General features: G+C 41.5%; 1 protein-coding gene across 1 annotated transcript; it reads left to right on the top strand.

Moving 5' to 3' along the window:
* Positions 1 to 653: 653 nt before the first annotated feature.
* On the top strand, positions 654 to 24260 carry OLFM4 (olfactomedin 4). Its single transcript, XM_074859553.1, has 6 exons — positions 654 to 734; positions 2963 to 3040; positions 6811 to 6963; positions 12974 to 13186; positions 14113 to 14266; positions 22020 to 24260. Exons 1-6 carry the CDS (start codon positions 654 to 656, stop codon positions 22811 to 22813), a joined length of 1473 nt encoding a protein of 490 aa, XP_074715654.1. The 3' UTR covers positions 22814 to 24260.
* The last annotated feature ends 1399 nt before the right edge of the window (positions 24261 to 25659 follow it).

Raw genomic sequence — 25659 nt, 5'->3', positions numbered from 1 at the left:
GCATTGATGGGTACACAATGTTAATGCACGAGCAAAGATTAATGGGTACATAGTGTTAATGTAGGAGACATAAAACTGCTGGGGAGAAAATGGGAGGACACTGTTTTTTTGTGTCCCACCTGTGCTATGTGAGAATTGAGGGGACTGAAAATCTTTAGAGACCCCTTCGCATTTTGCTTATTGTCAGAAGTCTGTTGGCCTTTGAAAACAAGGGAGGATGTTTCTGGTGTGCGAACAGTCTAACCCGACTTGCTCTTCTCTGTACCTATAAGAAGCAATAAATACCACCCAGACCTGTATTGTCTGCATAACTTAGAAGAATTTTTGTGATTGAGTAAGAGGAAATGTCTATCTACCATCCTAGTAAACAAGCACGTGATGTTCTGCATAACCAAGATTAAGATTAGATACTGCACCGTATGGGAAAGCTTTCGTGTTAGGAAATTGGATGTAGTTAATTTCTGATTGTAACTCGTATGTTCTTTGCACGTTAGTAATTTGGCACCTATTATTATATGACTTCATTACATCCCTTATCTGAAAACTTCAAAAAATATCATGCAAGTTCCTTAAAGTTTGGTTGGGGAAATCCCCAGTCTCTACTATAAGAGACCTCTTTTGTCCCTTTGCTGTCACATCTTCTGGCTGAGAAGATGAAGCACACACAAGTGGCTGTGCTGCTCCTCATGAAAGGCGTGATTGCTCTGGCTGGAACAATGGCAGCAACGGAAGTGGTAAGATGGGGGTCTCATAACCTGAGCTTTGGTGCCTTCTTGCTTCTCAGGTAATTTAGATTGCTGAAAATTCTTTTAAGATTACTGGAAAATTATTAGGCAAATGTTGAGATCTCTGCATGGAGAAAGTTTAAAGTATTCCTCCATCCTCCTCCCAACTAATGTATAGGGACTGGGTAATAAATGTAAAAGTGAGGCACAGGTTTAAAATCAGAGTCAAATTCTGCCTTTGGTTAGACGAGTGCAACTCCCAGTGAAGATCTGAGTGGATATTAAATGCTCTGTGTAGCTTCTAATTAATTAGCAAGGGCTTATAGAAGGAAAGGATCCACATCTTTGATGTGGAAGGAGTTGGGAGGTGGGGGATGACTGCTGTCATACTCTGTGCCCAAGGAACACGAAGCCATTCTGAACCACCCAGAATGCTGGGGTTCTCTCCCTCTTCCCCTTAAAAGTCTATATGGTTGGGCAAGAAAGAAGTTCAAATCAAAGCCATCAATCAGAAAAAAACCTCACAAAAACAACAACAAACCCAGGAAGGAAGGGAGAAGAGAAAACTTTGGAAAAAAACCTAAAAAGTAAAAAATTACTTCAATGAAAGATATGTTTTGATTTTGTAGTGCCTCTTTTTTTTTTTTTTTTTTAAAAAAAAAGAAATTTAAAACTGGGCTTAAATTATCAGAACAAAAAGTTTGCGAATAGCTTAAAAGCTCTTCCAAATGAAACAAAACATTTTGGTTTGACTCAAAGTGACTGCCTTTTGGTATTTTTTAGTTAAAATTTAGAAAAAACCTATTTTAGCTCCCAATGACTCTTTCTGATTTGTCTGGTTTAGTCACCAACCAGAAAAATCCTGCGTGCCTCTAGTTATATTTTTTGAAGTTTGGGAGTGCTGTGGATGGAGGCATTGAAGTCAGCATCTCCTGGGAAGGTGCTTTTATCTGCTCAAGGAATGGAAAGTTGCAAAAGTCAAGATGGAGGTGTAAATGTATGTTGATAAGCTCAGGGTAGAAAGCTTAATATGGGAGACATTTCTCCTCAGTCTTCTTAGCTTTAAGCTAGTCCCCAGTTCATGTAATTTACACAATTTGTGATGCTCTCTGCCCTACCACTGTTAATTGCTACTAGCTGCTCCCCACCTCCATGTTCAGTGTAATATGAGCACACAAATGCTTGTTCAAATGGGTTATTTGACAAACTGTCCCACAAAAGCTTGTTTACGCTGTGCCCTTTAATACCTGCCCTTTGCTGGCCATTTGGATTTCCCCACCATTCCCTGGCTCAGGAATGAGGGTCTGGCTGGGATTTGGGAAATGCAGAAAGACCCAGGGGTGAGTGTCCTGTTGTGGGGGAAGCCCATTTGATGCTCCGTGTGTCACACCGTTTGACATTGAGGGTGTCTTGCTGGAGTTCCCAGTTTGCCACAGATTTTGGTGAGACCCCACTATGGGTGACAGTGTGCAGACCACGGTGATGCACCGTGCTCTGCACACCGCGTGGCCATGGGATAGACCTTTAGGAACACACAATTCACTGCCAGGGTGGCAGCCACTCTCCTTGATGTGGCAGGAAAGCAGGTGTCAGCCGCAGATGAAAGTTAAAGGGGGTGTATATAGCCTTACTACATAAAAGACTCCCAAGGTAGACCTGGCTGTATCCTTGGCAGTGTGGTGCCTTCCCGCAGTGCTTCCTCCCTAAGGTGGGATGCTGTCCCCTCCGTTGTGATGGTAGCAGAGCGGGACGAATGCCCCAGCCATCACAGCTCATAGCCTGACAGCTTGGCATGAAAGGGGCAGTGAGTCCTGTGCTGAGAGGCTGGAGAATGAGCTGGGCATCAAGGAGTGGATGTTCCTGCTGGGAGGACAGTAGTCTCTGGATTTAGGGCAGGGGGGCATGGTACTGTCATTTTAGACTGCCATGCCATCTGCCAGGGTTGCCTGTCAGAGCCCCAGCTCACATCTCCCGGGCAGGCTGTGTCCCCTGCCTTGCATGGGTCACACAGAGCCTTTCTTCAAGAAGAGGTGTCTATGAAGTGACACTGTGTCCAGGGAAACCTTAGTCACCTCAGCAGCAGATCAGAAAAGCCAATTAATTTTACTGTTGCTGGGTATGGCTCCCATAATAAAATCAAAGTGCTTTAGAGCTGCAGGATGGGGGCTAGCTGGTGGGGAAGGGACAATGGTATATGCAGGAATTCACACTGAAAAAGGCTTTCCTTTGTTTTTTAGATCCCTTATTTCAATACAACGCTTCCATATCTGACTCAGCCTAGCAAGACGACTGGCAACCTGCACACTCCCCCAAAGGTATAATCATTACAGTTCTTCAGTAAATTCCAGAAAAGAGCAAAATTAGGAACTTGTGTCCCATTTTTTAAGTGCTACAGAGTCACTCAGAGACTTAAACCTGATACAGGTACATCAGTTAGGCTGCCCAGGAAAAGCCTTTAGGTGCTATGTATCCAGTATTTTAGGCAGTAATAAATTTCCCAAAATCATCAGTGCTGGTGCCATGCCATTGGCCTTAATTCACATCCAAAGCTCCAGCATTACCCTTGTGACAGGATGCCAGACATGAAACAGCTGGGGCCATGAGGGTTTGATGGTAATGTACCAAACAGTTCGGTGGTTATAACCTCCAGGGAGGAAAGACTTCTCTTCACCTCTGTTTTCTCATGTAAACCAGAAGAGGGCCTTGAAACTGTCTTCTGAGAAGTGTCCACTTGTGGTTGCTGGGAGTGAGAAAATCTTGATTATCCCTGTTCTACTTAGTTCAAATTTTATTCAACTATTTGCCGATAGAGGGACTTGAATCTGATTTCCATGCCTTCTGGTACAGTGCTCAAGTACATAGTCTGTGGATTTCAGGGTTTGAATTCTTATCCTTTCTCTGTCAGTGACTTCTTAATAACATGTTTGCTTTGGAGCAGATTCAATGGGACACATTTGCTCTGAATGGTCCTGCAGCCTAGTATCAAGCAAAGCACAGCTCCAGATCAGGTCAGAGATGGTAGACATCTTGATGGCAGGTCTTTGTTGTCCAGGCTATCCCAGCGTGGCACCTGGGATGTGTAATGGACCTCTTCTGAGAGAGATTTAAGTCTCTGGCTCCAGTAGAGGGTTCAGAAAGTTAAATGGAGTCAGGGGTCTCTCTCTGAGTCTCAGTAGCAGGACCTAAAATTCATCCATCTCCTTGTCCAGCTAAGGTGGCCTCTGTTCCTGCTGTGGCCTCTGTCCCTGCCATGTGGTTTCTGTGGATCCCATTCTTTGTTTTAGTATGAGTGAGTAGCTAGTTCAGAGCTGTGAATGCCACTTGGTTGCAGTGTAGCTGGAAATTAAGCACTGAAATGGCTAGGCTGTTTTGAAGATGTAATCCTAAGTCCACATTTAGGCAGCTGAATAAATTTCCTGGTTTTCAGAAAATTGAGTAACTGCTGGCTCCTACTCTCTTTCTTAAGTTGAAGGGATGTGGAAAAGGAACACTTCTCATAGCTTCAAATATGTATATGTAACAGCTTAATTTTACAGAGTGAAATGTTGCTGTCAAGTCCTTGCTGTGGGCTAGGACAGTTTGCTCTCTTTTAAGTATTCAGTGTAAATTATTAAACTTTAAAAAACATACAACTCCATCAAAAGTAACAGCCTATCTTGTGCATTTTTATACAGGACGAAGGAAGACTTTTTTGTTGTATGGTTGTTATTTGGCTGGTATTATGTTTTGAATGAAGCTTACCCAAGGGGCTTTTAACTAAACAATACTTCTTGGTCTCATCAACATCATGGTCCCAATGTTTGTAATGTCAGTGGAAGAATGGAAGCAGTTCTGTTGGCTCAGACTGTCTGCTCCTTTGGGAAAACTGTCTCTTGGCTTAGACATAAGCTGCACTTACTGCAGTGAAGCTCTGCCTTCAACTCAAGGCTCTCTCCTAACACAAATGTTAAAATATAATGATTGTTTTTCATAGGGAGTTTAAATGCACAAGTTGGAGTTTTTTGGGAGATCATCTGAATATGTTTATAAATGGTTTATTTAGCATATGGAGTAAGCATGGTACTTCTTAGATAAACTGATAGCTATATATAGACAGGACTGTATAGCAGAGTATACAATGTATAGTTTTCACTATACTAAATATGGAAACATACACATATAGTACATACTATGTATACTATGTATAGTAGACTCTCTTGGTATACATATACACATAGATATTATATTTGTGTTATACACAGAAGGGATAGAATGCAATACCTTCTACACAAAAATTATCATGCCAGTGTGCAATTGTCTTAGAGAAAGTCTCATGTACTCACTAAGCCACATTTATTTATTTTGGGTTTTTTTTCCCCCCATATGTTTCTTTTGTTACTGCTGAGCAACTTTGTATCCCAGTCATGCCCATACACAGAGGACTCAGAGGTGCAGAATCATCTAAGTGACTTAGGAACCTATTTTTCATAGTAGTTTAAGGGCTGATAGCCGTATCTTCAGAAGTACTTGGAAACTTAGAAGTAGTGTGCAGTATGTTCTCAGTGGGATATTCAGAAGTGCTTTGATAACCTATCTGGCAGGGACATCAATGTAAGTTATGTTCTGGAACATTCTGGAATGTGGTGAGATACTTCTCTGCTTCCTTTCATGTTAAATGTCTTCAGCAGTCTGGCTATGAGTGAAGTTTTAAGGCTCATCATGCTTGAATAACATAGATAAAATGTCTTTTCATGCTTTTTTTTTTTTTTTTTTTTCCAAGATGAGATGCATGATGTTTGTTATGACTGTGCTAAAGAGGTTGCCAGAAGTGCGAACAGGGATCATTGTTGCTCTCTGCTGCTCTGTTCTTGGGCTCACAGATCAAGACAGCTTTGCCACTGGCCATCAATGGGTGTTCTGGGCTGGCTTGGTGGTGAGGAAATTAGTTGAAATCACTGTGAAAAAGTGAGGGAAGAAGTGCTGAAATGTCAGCTTTCAGTAGATAGTTTTGTTGTTTGCTTGTTTATTTTTAAGAGGGAGGAAGAGACAAAGAGAAAACACATGAATAACACTGAGATTTCTGCAATGCAGGAGGAGAGATTATGGAAAGGAGTGTATTCAAAGAGCAAGCTTGTAGCTTTAAAATATGAAGCTGCATTGAAGTGTGTGCCAGAATATTTTAAAGTAACATCAAATATCTTTATTAATAAATTTGTGATGGGTTTATGAACTGGGAAACATTTTGTGTACAAACAAAAAAGAACTGCTCCAAGCATACTCTGCATTCAGCCCAGTGTTTATAGGAAATTATGTGCTTTGGCTGTAAATTATGGCAAGATCATGAATTGCCAGCCCTGACCTTTCCATACACCATACACATTGCTCCAGTGGTGATGGTTTGAGCATGCAGACAGCCAGGACAAGCTGAATCATGCTAATGGCATGGGCAATAGCTTTGCAAACTATCCACAAAAGTGAATGAGCAGGCTATGATGTGTGGGTGTTATGTGCAATATTTTGTAGCAAAACAAGTATCTCTACCTTAGGCTGAGCCTGCATATTTAATTTGTCACCTTTCAGTGTTGTATAATCAAATGCATATGTCTGTATGCTGAGGCTGCCTGAGAAACTTCAAATGAAGCATTTTTCTTTTCAAAACTTTCCCTGTTACTAGTTCTATTTAGGTGTTTTCATCGCTATGGATGGAAATGACTGGATGATCGGATCAATTCGGATTCACAGAACAACAACTATAAGACTGAATTTGCTAAGTTATTATTTTCCTGCTGTTGTGTGCTTTTCTATCTGCTGGAAAAGTTATTTCATTATCTTACGAACATTGTCCACAAGTTTGGGAAAGTAAGGACTATTCTATGTCTCTGTTTTTCCAATGGTAAAATATTTACAGCAATATTTAACTATTTTCGGAAAGATTTATAGGGCTGAGTCATAAAAATTTGAGTTCCTGGGAAGAAAAAGGTGAAAGATGTCTAGTAATTAAGTTGTTGATCTCATGATTGTCACAGCTCATATTATTGTCAGACATTAACTATTGATTCCAGAGATGAATATTAACACTTTTTTCCTTACTGATTTGTTTTTGCAGCTCTTTGCTAATGTGTCTGGCTCTGTGGATGACGAGGGAACTTGTCAGTGCTCTGTGTACTTGCCGGATACCACCTTTCCAGTGCAGAAGGCTGAACAATTGGAAATTATAGCTGCAACGCTCTCAGAGAAATTTGAGATAGAGCTTTCCCAAGTAAGGTGTCCTTTTTCTCATAAATATAACAATTGTATCTTCGTGGAAAAATGGTTGCCTGTGAAAAAGCACAGCAGTCAGTACTTTCCTGTGACATGTCTTTCAAACAGTGGAAAAGAGGGCTCTGTAAGAACAAGGAGAAGGGTGATTAAATCTCAAATCTTTGGCACTGTAACATGTCATACATTTGATTATCCTTAGGTCTCTTTTCTAGGCCTTTGCAGCTAGAGGCATATGGTATTTTTGGAAGAATGGTTATGTTTTTCCTCTTTTGGCTCAGTTTTATTGGTTTGTGATTGCTACAGAGAGCTATAGGAAGAGAAGCCTCCTGCTCTTTCATGTGTTATTATTTGTATCAAGCCAGCCAGATTGTAAGAAGGAAATGAAGGGAAAGAGGAGAAAGGTCACTGCAGCCCAGAGTGAAGAAGTGGGTGAATATTTGCCCCTTCACTTCTTCTGCTCTCACAGATTAAAAAACATTAAAAAATCAAATATCTTCCTTGTCAACATCTGAAGCTGTGGCAGTGAGACTGCTGAATTATGCATTACTGTTGAAGACAAACACACCTTACACTACTTTGGCTGCTTGTTGCATGAATTCAGATCCATTTTTTGAGGAACTTTGGCAAACCTACGCGTGCTGCAGCGCATTGGGTGAAGCTGCCTGTGAAGACAGAAATCTGTCTTTGGCTTTTGATAGTGGATAAATATTCAGGATTCAGATTGGTGTCCAGCAGAAAGTGTTTTCTTCAGGAACCAAGCATTTTAAGAAATGAAGTGTCCTTGAATTAATCAGCAGAAAAGGCACAGCATTAAATTATAAATTCTAACCATAAATATTCATAACGCTCCTCTGGTATAATCAAGAAGAGATAAGAAGTTGTGCATAAAAAGCACAACAGCAAGCAGAGAATCCTGTGGTAAGATCTTTCAGTTCAAATCATTTGTTTTGAAAGAACTGGAGCTAACAATGAAACACATTCAGTTGTCAGCAGGGATATGAAGGGCAGGCTGACAGAAGTCCCACTGCCTCCAAGCACAGGAGTTACCCGATCCCTTGCAGCATGGTGGCGTAGCTCAGAGTTAATGATCCATGAAAATCACCAAGATTTCAGGTCCCCGTACTATTCTCACTGTAGTCAGTGCCAGCATTTTAAGCTAATTGCACTGGGACAGATCAGGGGCATGATTCCCAGCCAGAAAGTTGACATGACTCTTCAAGGTGTTTGTGTACCACCTTTCCTAGTCACTTGCCCTGGTGTAACTAGTCTCTTACCAGCACTCTCCTCAGAATGGTGCATGTTTACTTTAGGACCTGTGATTATCTGCTAGTGCCATGCAGATCTACAGATCTGCTGCTTGACCTCTCTGTTTGGACAACCTCACATCTCCATTGAGTTCAGACACCTTGCTCATATAAAGACACAGGTTACTATAGATACCTAAAATTAGATGTCCAGATTGGTGTCTGAAACTCACCTTTAAATTCAGGACAAGCTGAATCCCTACCACGGACTTTAATGTCTAGGTTGCCAGCTGGTGTCAACTGGTGTAACTGTGTTGTCATTCTTAGGTGCCCAGCAGTGTACCGCAGTGTAGACACTGACCTTGGCTTTCAATTCTCACTGCAGACAGTGAAATTTCTTGACCTAACTCAGGCTTCACTGAATTTCATCCTGTCGAGACCAATCAGCAAAGCAGTGTTACAATGCATTTAGGAGGATAAAGTGTGACATATACCTTCGTGTGATATAGGCAGAGAGACACTTTGGTCAGAAATGAACAGATTGCATTTTGGTGTAACTCTTTGTGTGTAATATTTCTCAGTTATGACGTTATTTTTGTGTAGAAAGAAGAAAGCTGTTGAGCATTGCCCTATTGATATCTGAACATAAGTAATCTGAGATCTTGTGATGCATGAGTCTCCATGCTTAAAAATTCTTTACCTTTCCAGTTGTGGAAAGAAATCCTCCTTATACAATCCTGTATATTACTTTAGTCATGATAATACTCATAGAAAGAAGGAAATAATGAAATGGAGGAAAGCCAAGCTCTCATTATTGATCATTATTAGAAACGATCCTGAGCAAATTCCTAGTCAAACATAACCTAGTCTCACCACAGGGGTGGGAATTTCTACCAAGTGCTTCCTTTTTGACTCTGAGAATCCATGCTTTAGTCATTCTTCTAAAACACCCTTTGAAGCTCATGGGAACTTTTCCTAGGTGAGAGCTGCAAGATTGGACCCTCTTAAGGATTCTTTCCATGTGCTAGAAGTCCCAGATAAACAGCCTGATTGAATCGTTAACCTTTTGCCTGATTGTAGGCTAATTCAAAAAGCAAGGGGGTCCTTTTATAGAATCAGCAGGCAAGGAAGCTCGCAGATAAAGAGATGCTCTCATGTGCCAAATGAGTACAAACCGTAGGCTGAAAATACCAGACTAATTTTTCCTCTGTCACATCAACCTTTGCCAGCATAATTATGATTACAGAAGAAAATTAACCTTTCAAAGCAGAGCGGGAATTGGCTGCTCCTCTCAATAGGAAAGGGGAGAGGACACCTCCGTAACAGAAATGGATCAGCACGTGGTCCCAAGGAGAGAAAGTGCCTTTCAGAACTTGGCTCACATCGGCCACAGCATCCTCATGTAACAAAAACAAGAGAAAAAAAGCATGCCTGCTTTCTGCCAGGAACAGCTGTTTTCAAAATAGGTTAACCTACAGTGGAATTCTTCTCAGTGTTAGCTTGCAGGCTGCTTGCCAACCTTGCTCCTTATGGATCTGCAGAGGTCAGTCCTGCCTGAAGCCTGTGTCCTGGGCTGAATGACTTTATAGAGCTGTGGTTTTGTCACTTCTTTCTTATCTTCCCTCAGTCCTCCCACTTTTTTTCTTTTACATCTTCATCTTGGACCTTTGTTCCCCCTTCTGTACTCTCCAAATATGTGCTGGAGAAGTGTCTGTTTGCATGCTGCAAAACCTGTTTTGATAAATACCAATTGCAAGTAAACGACACAGTAAATGAGCATTGCAGATTTTTCCTGTCCTTTTCATTCCATGAGGGTGACAATGCTTGGAAAGGAGGAAAAACTGAAACTGAGGAATTTTTCTCCTACATGTGCCTCACATGGCTCCATTCTCTTCCTGTAAAGGGCTAATACAGGCGCTATCCACTTATCATACCCTACTTTAGGTTTTACAACAAATGTGACAGCAATCAATATTAGTTATTGGTTTGTATCCCTAAATATGGGATGTGCACAGAATTTCTGTGCCAGCCTGTTGCGAGACAAAAGCCAGTCCCTAGCAGGTAGATGGAGTAGAACAGCAGGGATTACAAGATGCTTAAATCTATCTGCCAAGCAACAGAGCAACATCATGTTTCTTTTTCAGCTGATATTTCTAAACTACAGAAATGCCTAAGCCAGATCTGAGCAGGCGGGAATGTCCACACAGGGTATTGTAATGCTTGACATATGTGCTGGATTTGTCTGCAAAAGCAGTATAGACTTGTTAGAGCAGCACTGCTGAAAAAAATATATTTGTCCAGTGGCTGTACAGAGCACTGCAGAGTGCTGGGACTAGTTCAGGCTCAGCTTGTATAGATATCGCTCAGTTGCACTCCACTGGATGGTGTGGACATGTCCTTAAATGACTCAGATGGTTGACTGGGTGAAAACCCTCTGATGTGGGAGAAGAACTTCAGGTCTGTGTCCTGCAGCACTCTGCAATCAGGGCTGAAATAACTCCGTATGCTTTGTTCCAGCCCTTAGCATGTTGTCCAGTCTCTCAGGACCCTGGAGAAAACTCCACATTCACAGGTTTCTCACTAATGAATAGCCATCACTAATTCCAGCAGTCTGTTTATTTCAGTGGGTTGTAGAAGATTTGGTCTGTTTGCACTACTATTATTATTATTATTATTACTATCAGTATTACTGTGAGAAAGGTTATTAATACCTAGATAGATTTCCAAATACCTCTATGATATACATAGCTTCACACAGCAGTACAATTTTTGTTCAGACACGGGTTTGCTTTATATTTCTCAGGCTGTAATCATATATTCTTTTTTTTTTTTTTTTTTTTTTTTTATTGTGCAAACTCTAGACATACAGTTTAAACATTGAACTTTGAAGATTTTTTTCAGAAGAATTTTTCTGAGGACATCTTTCCAACTCCAAACTGATTTTGGTGATCAGTGAAAGTGTGAGGTCCAACTGCCTTTTCCAAGAACATTGTCCAGTTCTTCCTACTATTCCCTCCTGAACAGATGATGGTAACAGCTAGGACAAGGGATCCCAGCTGTCTCTGTTGCCAGCCAGTTACTAGGAACTAGGTCTAAGTCTTTATATGCTATTATTTTTTGATTCTTAATTGTAATGAATAGCTTAGCTTGAAGTTACCCTAGCTTGACCTGGGAGGTCTAGAGCAATCCAGTGTTATGAGTCAGGGTGCTTCTGCTGTAGCTTATGGAAACTTGCCAGTTTATATCAGAGCAGCTCAAATTCTGGCTGCACACATTTAGAACAGAAGATCTGTTTCAAACTCTGATTTAAATGCATGGGATTGAGCAGCCTGGTTTTGGTGTACATTATGCACGTGCATGCAGAGGTCTGGTAGTGGGTTCTTTCAGATTTATAGTGTAGTTGTGCCACTATGGACATTATTCTTCTGAAAAGAGGGTCTTCTCTCTTATGGCTCTCCTTAAGCCATATCACTGAGTATGTTATGATCTTAAAGGATCCTTTCTACCTTTCATGAATTTCCATGCCATGAGCTCCCATACCTCCTCTTTGGTACAGAAGAGATTCAACCAAAATTGAAAGAAATTGTTTGATAAGTGTGTTTTTTGGGGTCCCGGTCCCAGGGGCTGCTGCCAGAACAGGAAAACAGGGGCTCCATGGTCTTCACACCATGACAGGATTTTAGACACCATTACAGAGACAGTGGGGAAAAAGACTGACTTTCATTTCACGTTAAGATAATGCAAGAATGGTTGAGAGGATGTGGGCTAAAAATCAGTCAAGAAGTAATAGTTATGCAAATCATAGTACTGTAGAGAGAGGGACTTGTAATACAAATACCATCTGAGAGTATAAATATGGAGTTACTGGTGCAACAACTAATTATATTTATTCCTACTTCTTACCTTTTGTGATATAATTATATTGATTTAAGGGAAAAGAGACATGACTTTTATGAAGCATATGGGAGAGAAATTATCTATCTTTCCCAAAGTGTTAAATTTCAAAGAACTAACATTTTCCAAGAAATGTCCCAAATCTATATAATATTCTTAACATTCTGCATCACAACGCTTGTGCTGTGACCTTTACCTCAGCAGATACATGTGTGAAAATATATTTATCTGGACAACTGCTTAATGGTTCAAAGGCTGAAAAGGCTGCTATGTAAATTACTTTAGATAAAACCTGCAATATATTTTACACTTTCATTTAAACCAGATTTGATTTTTAACACTATGTTTAAACATTTTCCCTCTGCCCAAAGACAAACCCCAAACCAGTTCTGCCTACTTTTGACACAATTCAAATGTATGCACAGGGTAAAATCCTGTTTGGATTTAGAGTTAATAGGAAATGAAGTTGAAAAACTTGGGAATCCTTTATTGCATTTTTCAGCTTCCTTGGGTTGCTTTTGTGAGATAATACACTGCACATTTCCAGTAAAATTTTCGCCAGTGTAAGTTCTTGGCATACCGAGGATAAAACTAGCTCACAGAGACAATACTGGCAAAAAATTAAAAAAATGGAAGACTGCGAGTAAAATTCTGCCATCAGTTATCCCCAGGCATTCCTGAGGGGACTTTGCGGAACTGCCAACAGTAAATGAGGGTTAAATTTTGCATTTTTTATGTATGTGAAGATCATATATGACAAGTATGTGGAAGTTATGCATGGGGTACTCAGAAATATAATAAAGATGTCACACGGGCTTGTCTTATTTGCTAACCTGGACGTGAATATGTACCTTTTTTCCTTTCTTTAAGGTTAGAGAGTACTCAAAAATGATTGAACTGTATCAGCAGCAAATCCTTAATCTAACCATCAGAGTGGAGCATATGGAGAAGAGCAGTGTATCTTACACAGAACTGGACTTCCAGTTACTGAAAGTGGAAATCAGTGACCTAGAGAGACTGGTCACACAGCTGAAATCCAGCCTTGTTGGAAGCAACGTCATCGTTGAGCAAATATATTTGGAGGTATTGCCAAAGTCTTAATTAGCCACAGAGGGTTCAAATATACAGATAGACTATTATCTCTTTAGTGTTTAGGCTGAGGAAATGTAGCCTGTCTCTATTGCAGCCAGTGGAATTATTTTTGCATTTCATCAGCATAAATTAAAAGAAAGCTTGACCTTAAATGTATTAACATCTTTTGCCTTGGTATAGAGCACAGAAAAGCAAAGAAACCCCAAAACAAATGGAGACCACTTTATTATTTTTGCCAAATATATGTGTGAAAGTTAACAGTTTTGCATAGTGTTAAGCACGAGCTGATTAAATTATTATAATAAATATTTATTTATAGACCCCCATACTTGAAAGCCTCTGTGCTTTAACTTAGGTAATTAAAAAATTAGCTTCTGGTTGCTAGGGCACTGGCCCAATCAATATGAAATCAAGAAGTGGGAAAGACTAGCACCTTCCCAGCAGACTATAAATCACATTTTCAAAATTGTAGTTAATCACTCACCTAGAGAGAATAATTACTTCAGATGGAAAGTGAAAGATCATTTTCTCCATTGTCCTCTACATCATCAAGTAGGTGATTGAGAACAATATTTATCTTTGCAAATAAAATTTCCAGATACTTTTGTAAGGCCGAAGTACTTTTTACGTATAATAGCTAGTACTCACCTAAGACTTACTGGATATTTTTATACTACATATAAAATAACACTATATTTTTGTATTATGTTATACAACTGAGTGTTAAAGCGTTTCCTTGTGGTCACATACCTCTGCTGGAAGTGTAAAATTCAAGCTAGCAGGATAAGGCCTATTCTTAGGGATATTTCTTAAAGCCTGTTCTGTAACATCTTCTGTGCATAATAAACACTGCCTGCAAATATCTGTAAAATAAAGTTGACAGAAATTTAAACTTGCTCTATTTTTTTTTTCTTTAGATCACAAATCTGACTATACTGGTAAATGAACTAGAATCACTGGACAAAAACAATATCCTTGCAATTCGTCGACAAATTGTGTCTCTGCAGAATAGATTGAAAGAGTGTGAAGAGGACAGAAACAAAACTACAGTACCCCCTTATTTCCCACCAGGTAAGCATTTCTGTTGTATATCAGATAAGAAACAACCTAATACATGGGTAGAACAGTAAATGAAGAGATTTCCCTTTGTTAATATTCAATACAATTGTAAAGATACTACTTAGCTCTTGAAAAATTGAGCAGACAGCTCCTAATGTTTCATCAACGGGTTCAAAAGGAAAATGAGGGCAGGAAACAAACTCTTCTAGACACAGTAGCTGTTTTCAACTGGAAAAAGTAATCTTCCTCTCACCTGCAGTATGAAAAGTGAATCTCTACCCTCCTTCTCTTTTTCAAAACAATTACCTTTTCTTGTGGGAAACTATGCTTTTTTTTCTGACCAGCTTTGATTTTTAATAGTTCCTGTGAAAGTGACCTGTGTCATGGCAATTTTGCTCTAATGCTGCTTGGGAAATGCATGAGCAACAGTTGATATACTAAAGCTGTTGGTATGCAAGCTCCGGAAGGTAGCTTTGCATGAAGATTACTTTTGCTTCACAGGTAAAAGATTCTTCTAAATCAGAAGGTCAAGAACCTTGGGGGAAAATTCTGGTCTCAGCGAAACAAGTGGGAGCTTTATTACTGATTTCAGTGGAACTAGGATTTTTATCATTTTCTCAACTAGGAAAGGTTGCCTTCTGGGGCTTAGATCAGTGGTTCCTAGAGTGCAGTTCAGATAAAAGTATCAACAGTCACGGGGCATGTGGTAAATAGTTTAAAAATGGAATAATTTTGGTCTTGACATTGTGTTCAGTTTGAAAAATCACATTGTGAATGAATCATAGTCTGAGGAATTTTGAGAGTCAGATATGATACACTGGAGCAAACTGTTTAGGAACCACTATTTTAGGTATGTCAGGTCAAGCATGCCACTTGCTAACAGACCGGAGGATTTATTAAACTATGTTGATCCCCTGAGTGTTTTATACACAGGGGGTTCCTTTTGACAGAGTATTGTAAGAGAGAAAGTGCTCTGTTGTATGCTACACCCAGGGGAAGGATCCTGCTTTTTCACATAAGTTGGTTAGCAATCAGTTAGAGGAGCCCATAAAAAAGGAGAAGTGGTGTCCTGCTTGCAAGAAGCACAGATTTGCACCTACCAGCATTTTCCTCTCATCACCTTGGTGTCATCTAGCTCAAATGTCTCCTTGGAAAGGTGAGAGGCAGAAATACAAGCTTTCCTTAGGGTCGGCAGCCTTTTCTGTTGTGATCCCTTAGGGCTTCATGGTGGTGTGGACAGCTGCTGTGCTTCTCTGACAGGATGTGCGAGTAACACCTTGTCTGGGGATCAGGCAGGAGAGAAAGCTGAAACAAAAACCTGCATTGCAAAATCTCAAGGCCCTTCTCTGCTCCTTAAGGAAGGGCTTAAAATGTTTCAATGAAAAAAAAAAAAAGCAGCAATATTTTAGAATTATTTGAAGGGCATCTCATTGATTTATTGAGGGCGATGGTGTGTGGAAAGAAACAGCCTCTTTCTCTTCAAGCCTACAGCAAGCCTTTGTTTCGGTAAGAAAGTACTGAGCTCTGGAACAAGAATACTGTGTCCTTCCATGAGTGATGGAGGAAGGGGCTGCTTTTACGCCTGGGTGGTTGGCGTGAGCGTCTGTGGGATGTAGGAGCTTTCACAGAGTGGGAAAAGGAGGTCTATGCTTCACAGTGCAGCTTCATGCAGGGATAGGCAAGTCATACCTAGAGCAGGATGATAGCTCTGGGACAGGTAAATGTAACTGCATAGCACTGTGACCATAATAAATTATTTAATATTGCTTCTTAGGGCACGATGAGGTAGTGGATATAGTTTATCTGGGACAAAAATGGTATTGCTTTAGTGTTGCCTTATTCCTGACTGGTGTGCCAGCTAGCTCAAGGCACCTTTGCATGTCACTGCATTGTGTGGGAATCACACAGAGCAGAAAATAACCTAGAAGAAGGCCAAAACCTCAGGTGGTATGAACAACAATAGCTCTATTGACTTCCAGAGAATTACCACCACTGACATCATCTGAGGACATCCTCTGGTGTTATCTGTGAGTTTATCTCCTGCCCACAGCAATAGGAATGCAGGGGGCTGGAGGATGTGTGTGGGTGTAGTGTCATGGCCACCTTTAGGGTGAGGGTGGTCCCTGAGGCTGGCACAAAGGAATGGCAGAGCAACTGCGGAGGGCTGGCCAGTTTCCTGCCTGTTGGGAGATGCCAGCTATACAGATAACACAGGTGTTATGTAGGCTCAGATCCCTGCTAATCCACACAGGACTGGTGTAGTGGCATATCCTGACTTTGTGTGCCTGGCAGGGAGCAAATATTCTCTGGGCAGAGAACTTTGTAGAGCAATTACATGTCCTGCAGACTATATCTGAAAATAAGTAGTAGTAGGAAGATGTTACTGCTTGAGGAGATGGAGTATGTGAGAGACCTGCATTTTCTACATGGTCATTTTGGAGGCTTTGCATGGATGCTCACACCTAGGCTTCTGAAGCTCTCTAGCACTCATTTATGCATTTGAACACCATTTCCATACATTTTCTCAGCAAGCTTGAATGCCTTGAATTCCTGCCAAACCATTTGGCCTTGGCCTGCTTTTAGTTCATATTATATTTATAATGTTTGTATTAAACCGACTCTTTGTCCTGTTTTCAGACTGCGTTTTCTTTCCCCCTTCATCCTCTCTCCTGCATATTTTGGGTAGCCAACATGAACTAGAGAGAGTTTGGTTAATCCCCAAGCTGTCTAAGACCATGAGTCTAAAGGCAAGTTTAATTAAAGCTTCTTGCTTCTCAGTGCTGTAGTACTCAGCCCCTCTGACTGTCCCCCAAGGCTTTTGCTGCTGTATTTCTCAGAGTGAGCAGGCCTGTTCTCAAACAACATAGCAGAAAGAAATCATTGGTCTCCATATTCCTTACCTTCCAACAGGAGACATGGGTGTCCAAGTGTCTGAGATGGGGCTCAGTAAATATATAGTTAATTTTCCTCATCAGCATCACTGGCTTTCCTATCTGCAGCAGTTCCTGACATCTCTCTCATCACCACTCTAGTGGGAAGAAATATTTACCCATTTGTTTTTCTTTTGCACTGATCTCATCTGGCTGCATCAGGGCAGGTACAGAGAGAAAAGACCCCAGGATGGTTCTCTGAGGACTCTGCAGCAGATTTTTTGTCACATCTCACTGAAATGATCTGAGAGGCACAGTAGGGAGAAGTGAGTCAGATGAAACTCTCAAAGGCAAAAAAGAAAGAAAGGAAAAGAAGACCAAAGCTGTTTTTTCTGGCTTTTATACATTTAGAAATTAAGGATTTCAAGTTACTGGTGAATAGGTCTCAGCAGGAGGAAGACCTGGTGTAACCTAATGCTGAAACTCAGGAAATCCTATGGGACTCATGGTGATTTCACTTTTACTTTATATTTTATCTCCTATGTACCTGAGATGCGTTTTTTGTGTGTTTTGGCTTGTGTTTTGAAATGAATACATCCATACATGAAGAGAGAGACATGCCTACAGGCACCTGAGAAGAGCTGGCCCTGAACTGCCGCTGGAGACACATGCATTTCTCCACTGGCAATGGAGGGAGCTTAGCTGAGGCACCTGAACTTTTAGTTGCCTGAAGGTAGGTCAGATGAACTCCAGGCCTCCACCTCACCCTCTGTTAGATGCTGACATCATAACTACTCTCTGTTGGAGCTGTGTACCTGTGTCTGCACCCTGTGATGCTGGTGAAGACTGAGGTGTCTGTGTGGGTCTTCCTGTCAGTGAGACAGCAGGAGCCAAGATGAGCCTTTCCCTGAGCAACCCTGTCTCCTGTGTCTCAAGCCATCGTAAGGCTGGTAACAGCTCACACATCTGGATGCAGTGGTTCATCTGATGGCAGAGGAGGGTGCACATGTGGTAGTTGGGAGCATGTGTGAGAGTGTAGCACCAGCCCGCTCCTGGTCTCTGTGTCCCTCATGGGAGTTCCTTTAAATGTGGGTCCCACCTTGTCTCATGATCTTTGGCTGCATGGGCAAAATGTGGTCCCTTCTCTTCTGCGATCAGATGCAGCTGCTTTGTGGTGGATGGCTGCCGGAGTTTTTTGGCACCTGTATTGTTGGAATGAGAGGCTTATGTGCTCTGCAAGTGCTTCAGAGTGAAGTGGGTGAAGCAATACCCAACGGGATGTGACTCATGCTTAGTTCTGCAACCCGTTAGCCAAGCAAGTCAGGCTCCCTCCAGTCCTGACAACTAAGTGCCAGCTCCTTTTCTGATGAATCAGGATTAGTAAACGACTGAGCTGAGATACTGTTTCTTTATGTAGGGGAAGGAGTGTATGTACCTATGTGTGTATGTACCTATGTAAGTCGTCCTCTTGCCTATTTGCTACATAAGCATGAAACAAGGGAAGGCAAAAGTACCAGGACATCACTTATCAGTGGCACAAAACAGTGGAGAAAAAAGTTAAAAACTTGGAAGTTTGAATAATGCATATGGATTTATTTCAAGTACCTTCTAATATTTACAAAATTACATGACACTTTGTTTCCTCTGTGCATTTTTTTTCCCACAAGATGCAGACAGGGAGGCAAGTTTAGATTAAATAAACAACGATGAATTCTTCTGAACCTGTGCAGAAGACAGATCACCCCCTGACTACCAGAGTTTTTTGGTAAAAAAAAAATAATTCTGGGAGAGTTTTCAAGGAAATCAAAATCAAGCACATACTCTATAGAAACCTCCGACAATTTTTGGTGTCATTAAAACGGAACACGCGTCTAACTTTATTTTAATAATTCATTGTTTCATAAATAAAAACCAAACAAGTGTTCAGCAGAGAGATCTCTTTAAGGGAAGAAATAATAATTTATTATTTCTTTTGTAAAAAAAGGTCTCTCTGCTGAACACACGTTTGTTTTTTATTTATGAAACAATGTATGAATTATTAAAATAAATCTGGAATTGTGTTCTGCTTAATGACATGAAAAATTATTTGAGGTCGCATATAGATGAGCTTAGCAGTGCTTCACTACCTGCAAGCTTTGGTGCTGTATTTTTCTAAACAAATCAAGAGTTTTAGAGCATTTAATAACCATTTAATTCTGAGATAAGTTTATTGTGATTTAAGCACAGTAATACATTCAATATGTCACCAGCTTGAAAGAAGCCCTCATGCTGGAGGTAACAATACATAATAGAGATATAAGAAAAAAACAGCTCAAATTGATTTATGGAGTTGGCAAGCTGCAAGCCATTTTGCACTGTCTGCCTTAGCTTTCTTCCTTTGCATGAGCTGAGGTATAAACACCTCCAAACGCTGGTATCTGTGCCAAGTGCTGAGGCCATGTTACTAGCCATGCTACATGCCATTTCCAGAGATACAGCCTGGCTAGCCATATAGCAGTGCCTTCCTTGTGTGCTATATTTGGAAATGAGGTTTCTGCTCCAGGGCCTTGTCCTTTCTAAAGCACTTAAGTGCATGCTTAAATGCTCATCTGCTCTGAGCTAAGAATGCTAATTCGCATAGATTCTTGGTGGCACGGAGGGAAGCAGCGTTCAACCAGGGTCATCCCACGTTTCAGTGGCAAGAATCCCAGGACACAAAAGGGACTGGGGGAGGAGACAGGGTTGTTCACAACTCGTTTCACCCTCTCTGCCACAAGCTGGGCAGTCAGTGATGCAGAGCTGCTCCCGTGGGCAATACTGACCCCAAGAAAGTTGCCAGTGTGGCCCGGGGACACAGAGATTTAACTTAGTATAGTGATTTATTTTTAACATAATGTTTCTCCCCACCTTCCTCATAGATGCTGAGAGGAGGCTGCGGGTGAATCACATGTCCCCCAAGTCACTAGTGCAAGACAGCACAAAACTGTGAGGGGTGAAGGTGTTATGTAATAGTAGGAGAGCAATACTACATTTTAGAAAGGAGGAGACATGGAAAGCTTCACTGCCAAAATCGACTTTACACATTGGCACAAATGTTATCCTCTTGCTTGGACTTTTCTAACATTCAGGTCACAGGTTTCCTTGTCCCAGAGGCAGAGCATGTTCCCCCTGGGCAAAACATCAGAAAAAAATTTCTTTGCATTTGCAACTGTCAATTTTTCACCAAATATCTTTTTTTCCAAGTAGACTACTTCAGATCGGTCTGTCTCCACATTTCCCTCTATCTGTGGGATAGACTAGGATGTCTTTGAGAACAAGATACCTCCTATGCTCTTTCTGTCAGTGGCTTTAGGAGTTTTCAGTTCAGCTCCGTAAGTATTGTCTGGCCTTGCTTAGGGATGGCCAGCTTTGAGAGCGAAAAGTAAATTCTCTCTCTGTTATTTCTCTTTCTTCTTTGTGCTAAGACACAGGTTATTTATATGCTAGACATCCCTTCATATGACTGAGTTTATGAACAGCCATTCTTTTCATACGGGCTGTAAGCAATTGTGACATGGTACCCATGCAAAGTATTAAAACCTCAAAAGATAAGTTTGACGTTCATCATTGACACCATAGCGGGTGGTACACGGAGTTCCTATGCTGAGGGAGGCATCATTAACATCAAAGAGTTGTGGCCATCACTTTATCCATTAATTGACATGCAAGACTTGAGTCTATTCATATTATACTCTGTCTTTAATAAGGAAGGCTGTCTAGTGGCTAGAGCACCCCACCGAACTGGGAAACATTGGAGTACCACTAAACTTGTCAGCTGGTGCCAGTCACTTGAAATCTCTGTCTCCGTTACCTCAGGTGAACATATCTTTACAATGAAAAATCTGGGGCACTTTTGTGTCAGTAACACAAAAAGCTAATGCTAACAGATGGAAAAAAGCATGCTGGTTTTTGCCAGCAGCAGCTCTGGACTCATCAGAGGCCCATGGACATTTCTGAGTGGAGGATTTTTGCCACTTGTGACTTACAATATTGAGAATTTATCAGGAAACAGGAATGTCACTGCCAGTCACTATGAGTAAAAGGAAAGTATTTCTTGTATCTAAATCCATTTTTCCATGATCCTGAAAATGGCTTCATAGTTGATATGTGGAAAACAGAGCTGTTCTGACTCAGTTTGAAGTCATATTCTCTTTGGAGTTGCCTCACATGAAAACTCAGAGTAATATCTGTCTACATTTCCTAGGCTGTGATTGTTACTGTCTACAGATTTCTTTGAGGGCCTGAGGTGGAAGGCACCATGCGGCTGTGATGCACTGTTGTAAAGCTGTGATTCTGACAGCAGAATGCTAATCTGAAATGTGACTCTGGAATTACTGCTACTGCTGCTTCTTCCTTCCCTTCTGCAGTGAAATACACAGAAATCAGATGTTCCTCTTTCTTTTTTCCCCATCTTCCATGCTCTCAGTTCCACTGATGTAGAAAATAACCTAAAATGCTTCTGAAATTGTATTTTCCAAGGGATTTCCTAGTGCATCAGGCTGGCGTGCATCAAATAGGTAGAAACAGAAATCTCTCCCTTGTCTGGAACAGCGCAGTAAGCACTTATTTTCTGCTAATTAATCCTGACTGAGGATGGATGTCCTTTTCTTTTCTCATCCCCCCCTACCCCCAATAGCTGTATTAACATGCACTCTACTTTTTTTTATTAACTTTCTGAGTCAACTTGGAATACTTAGTGCCATCCAGTTGCTGACCTTGGCCCAAAATGAGCCTTTTACACATGAAGCTATGCATTTATGTCTGTGCTTTGCCACAAGGCTAATCCCTAGTAATCCCACTCTAGAGGCTACAGGATGCAAAACCTCTCTCCTAACAATGACAATTGGAAAACCTGTTTTTTTTCTTTTTAATTGCAGGTAGCTGCATTCACCGTGGACTGCTGAATGTTAGCCAGCCTTACATTGTAAAGCTGAACTGGAAAGGATTTTCCTACAAATATGGTTCTTGGGGTAGAGATTACTCTCCTTCTAACCCAGAGAAGGAAGTCTATTGGGTTGCACCATTGAACACAAATGGGAGATACTTGGAATACTACAGAATTTATAGTTCCTTTGATGATTTGCTGCTGTTTAAACCCACATATGAAAGTAGAATAACATATGGGGAAGGAAGTGGTGCTGCCCTTTATAATAATTATTTGTACTATCATGCTTATAGTTCAAGAAATATGGTGAAGCATGATTTAAAAACAAACAAAGAGGTTTTGAGGAAGGAGCTTCCAGGTGCTGTTACTGGTAACCGTTTCTCTTATGCAGGTGTATCATGGCAAGACATAGATTTTGCCGTGGATGAAAGTGGGTTATGGGTAATATATTCAAAAGAAAATAGCATGGGCAACATTGTGATTAGCAGACTCAATGAGACCACACTTGATGTGCTAAATACTTGGCAGACAAGACAGTACAAGCCATCTGTTTCCAATGCTTTTATGGTATGTGGTGTTCTGTATGCCACAAGGCCAATAAGCACTAGGAAAGAGGAAATCTTCTACATGTATGACACGAGTACTGGCCAAGAAGGTCGTGTTAGTGTCATTATGGATAAAAAGTTAGATACAATCCAGAGTATTGATTATAGCCCCACAGATCAGAGACTGTATGTTTACAATGATGGCTACCTTCTAACATATGATGTGACCTTTCAGCTTTAATGTCTCAGTGACATAACCATGCAGTAAAACTGGCAGCAACTAAAAAGAGAGATCTGATACACCTTTAAACAATGTTATTGCCAGTTTAAAGTTCATCTAGTCTAATGTACTGTATCTGTGGTTGTTATATATATTACTTATACTCTTTAAAGGAATTGACCCCTCTGGTTAGTAGTATTGCTGGTAGCCGTGTTTGGCAGTACTGGGTTCTTTAGGTTTTGATTGGTGTTTACTGCTGCTCGGTGCTTTACAATTGTCCTGCCTCTAAGGGTAGATTTGCTGCATAGATTTAGTGCATTTTGTTCACAGAAATTTATGGGCACAGCCTATCTACCAAGAAGCTAATTACCCACTGATGTATATTTGTCAGTGTAACACAGGCAAGGCACCCAGAAACTGAGAATGAATTTCCACTGATCATCATCAGAGTGAATTGAGGCCTCAGAGAAATTAATTGAAGGATTAAAATAGTATAGGAAGTAGACTTGGTCAGAAGACAGCAACCCATTTGTTAGGTGGAAGCAGTAGTATTTGGCTCAAGGCTTCAGGAGAGAGGGTAGTAATGCACTTTGCTGTTTGAAGTCCTAACACAGGGAGGGAAGACAAGGCACTGGGGCAGGGACAGAGGTTGCTGCCCTTGTCATCACTGATGCAGTGGGACAGCCACCCCTGGGACCCCACCTATAGCTGGGTCCTAGCAGCTCAGCCCTCTCCCAAGCTGCCACAGCATAAGGCTGGCTTCTTGGAGTGACTGTGGGGGCAAAACTGGCAGCAAGACTTTCACCAGCTTTCCCTCTGTTCCATTCTGCTGCCCTTAGCAATTCCATGTGCCTAAACCTGGCCTTACAAATGGTCTTACTGCAATCTAGCCATGTTTTGTCGTCACCATGGCTCCATTTTCCTGGCACTACAGTGCAAGAGACACTGTTTTTCTTTCCTTTATGCTCTTGTTAAGCTGATGCAAATCCTCTCATTGACTTTATTGGCCACGAGTGGCTCTTAGGTGTATATCATACATTGCTGTAGAATGACAGCTGTGTTATTTAATGTGCCTCTATTCAACATTTTTGCCATTCTGTAATTAGATTCCTAAAAGCCTTGTTAGTATAGACTCCAATTTGTTCCCTGGGTAATTTTGTCTTACAGCAAGGTAAGAGGTCTTGTGGAAGACAGAAGTCTGATCAAACTAGTTGGATATATGATGTGGGTTTTTTTAATGGGTATTGTGTAATAGTTTCTGAGTGTGTGCACTGTAACAACATCTTACCTGCATCATGTCAGAAAGAGGCTGAAATACTAAAATTCAGAGTTTTACAACGATGAAGTAAGCAGTTCATGTGGTTAATTTTCTTGTTACCTATGCAATCGTATCTGTGTCCTCTGATAATCAAAATCAATACGTATGCAAATGATTGCTTTTGTTTTAATAAAAAAATATTTCAAAGAATCTCAGCTGTGCTATAGAGCCATGTAAAGCTGCTTGTGACAAATAGGTAACTTCTGGGATGCAATGAGGAGCCAGGGCACCAAATGTTTGAAACAGGATCATTGCACTCACTTGGGCTCCGTGTGCTTAAACAGCTCTGGGAACAATGCAAAGGTGTGAATCAGTATGTCAACAAGTACATAAGAGGAGCTTTATTTCCCCACACAGAAATATGTTAGCTGGTTAGGGTAACATTTCTCTGCCAAGCTGTGATGTTACTCGAGATATCAGAAGTTGATGAACTGATGACACGTTTTGAAGCCAGGTGCTCCACTTATCAGGTATCAGCATCTGTTTCTTGGAAACCTGTGAAATGAATTTGAAAGCCATGGAGGCATTGGTGCAGTAATCTGATCAGTCAGCAGAGGCAGGGCTGCTGTGTGAATAATCTGTAACAGCCCAAGTAAGGATTTGGCTGAGAAAGGAAGAAGCAAATACTGCAAAGAATATTTTTTCCCTCTACATCTGAATGTGTGTCATGGAAGGTGAGCAGCTCTCCACTTATTATCAAGAAATGCTGCCAGCATGGGCCTTGAGCTCTGCAGCTCAACACCGTTTAGGGAGGGAGTTGATTTCAGCATGTATGTGATCAATTCTAGTCAACTGACTGTGATTCTCAAGTTCTTCCTGGGGACAGGTCCTTGTGATCTAGCCTCCTCCCCTTTGGAAACAGCAGTCGGCCTGAACTGGAGGCTCCCATGGTGGCGGGTGGAGGTGGGGATGCTGTGGCTGCCCGCCATGCTCGGTAGCGGTGTGGTCCAGACTCTGCGTGACCTGGCCCTGGGCTCCAGCTGGACCTCACTGAGGTGGCCTAGACCTGGGAAGGTAGCAGCAGTGGCCATCTTTTCAGGAGACCACACAATATCACTGCAGAGAAGATAAAACACAATCAGGTTAGACATTGGTGGCTCAGTACCAGAATGAAAGAAGAAACACTCCTGCATTTATAAAAACTTAAAATATCTTGTGTGGCGGCACTGGGTCAAGATGTTTCAGTCCTAGCAAGGCTGAGCTCGTCCTTTGATTTTTGTCCTGTGTTAATATTTCTCGGGGAGCTGGTTCCAGGGTGCATCAAGGGCTCCCTGTGATCTATCAGGGCAGGACCTGGCAGCCAGGGCATGTTCCAGTGCCCCAGTCAGGAGCAGGGCAGCCAGGGGACACCAGGGCAGCCCCAGCCCTGGGCATAGGGCACCTCCCTGGGCATGGGGACAGGCTGAGGCCGAGCTGGGACATGGGCTGATGGGTTGGCCCATGGCCAGGCAGGGCAGGGCTGTGGGGAGCTGGACAGTGGCCCTGCTGCGGCATCACTGGGGCAGTGGCTGCCAGCCCTGGGGGGCTGATATGGAGTTGTGGGCAGGGG

Source organism: Strix uralensis, chromosome 2, assembly GCF_047716275.1.
Source record: "Strix uralensis isolate ZFMK-TIS-50842 chromosome 2, bStrUra1, whole genome shotgun sequence".
Taxonomy (NCBI): Eukaryota; Metazoa; Chordata; class Aves; order Strigiformes; family Strigidae; genus Strix; species Strix uralensis.
Note: the sequence above shows the minus strand (reverse complement) of the source record. Positions and strands in the feature narration are given on the sequence as shown.

What these genes read in the sequence shown, in the direction of transcription:
- OLFM4 (XM_074859553.1), top strand. Translation starts at nt 654, where the DNA reads ATGAAGCACACACAAGTGGCTGTGCTGCTCCTCATGAAAGGCGTGATT. An exon ending in TTGAGCAAATATATTTGGAG is followed by an intron (nt 13,187 to 14,112) that starts GTATTGCCAAAG and finishes TTTTTTCTTTAG; the next exon opens with ATCACAAATCTGACTATACT. An exon ending in ACCCCCTTATTTCCCACCAG is followed by an intron (nt 14,267 to 22,019) that starts GTAAGCATTTCT and finishes TTTTAATTGCAG; the next exon opens with GTAGCTGCATTCACCGTGGA.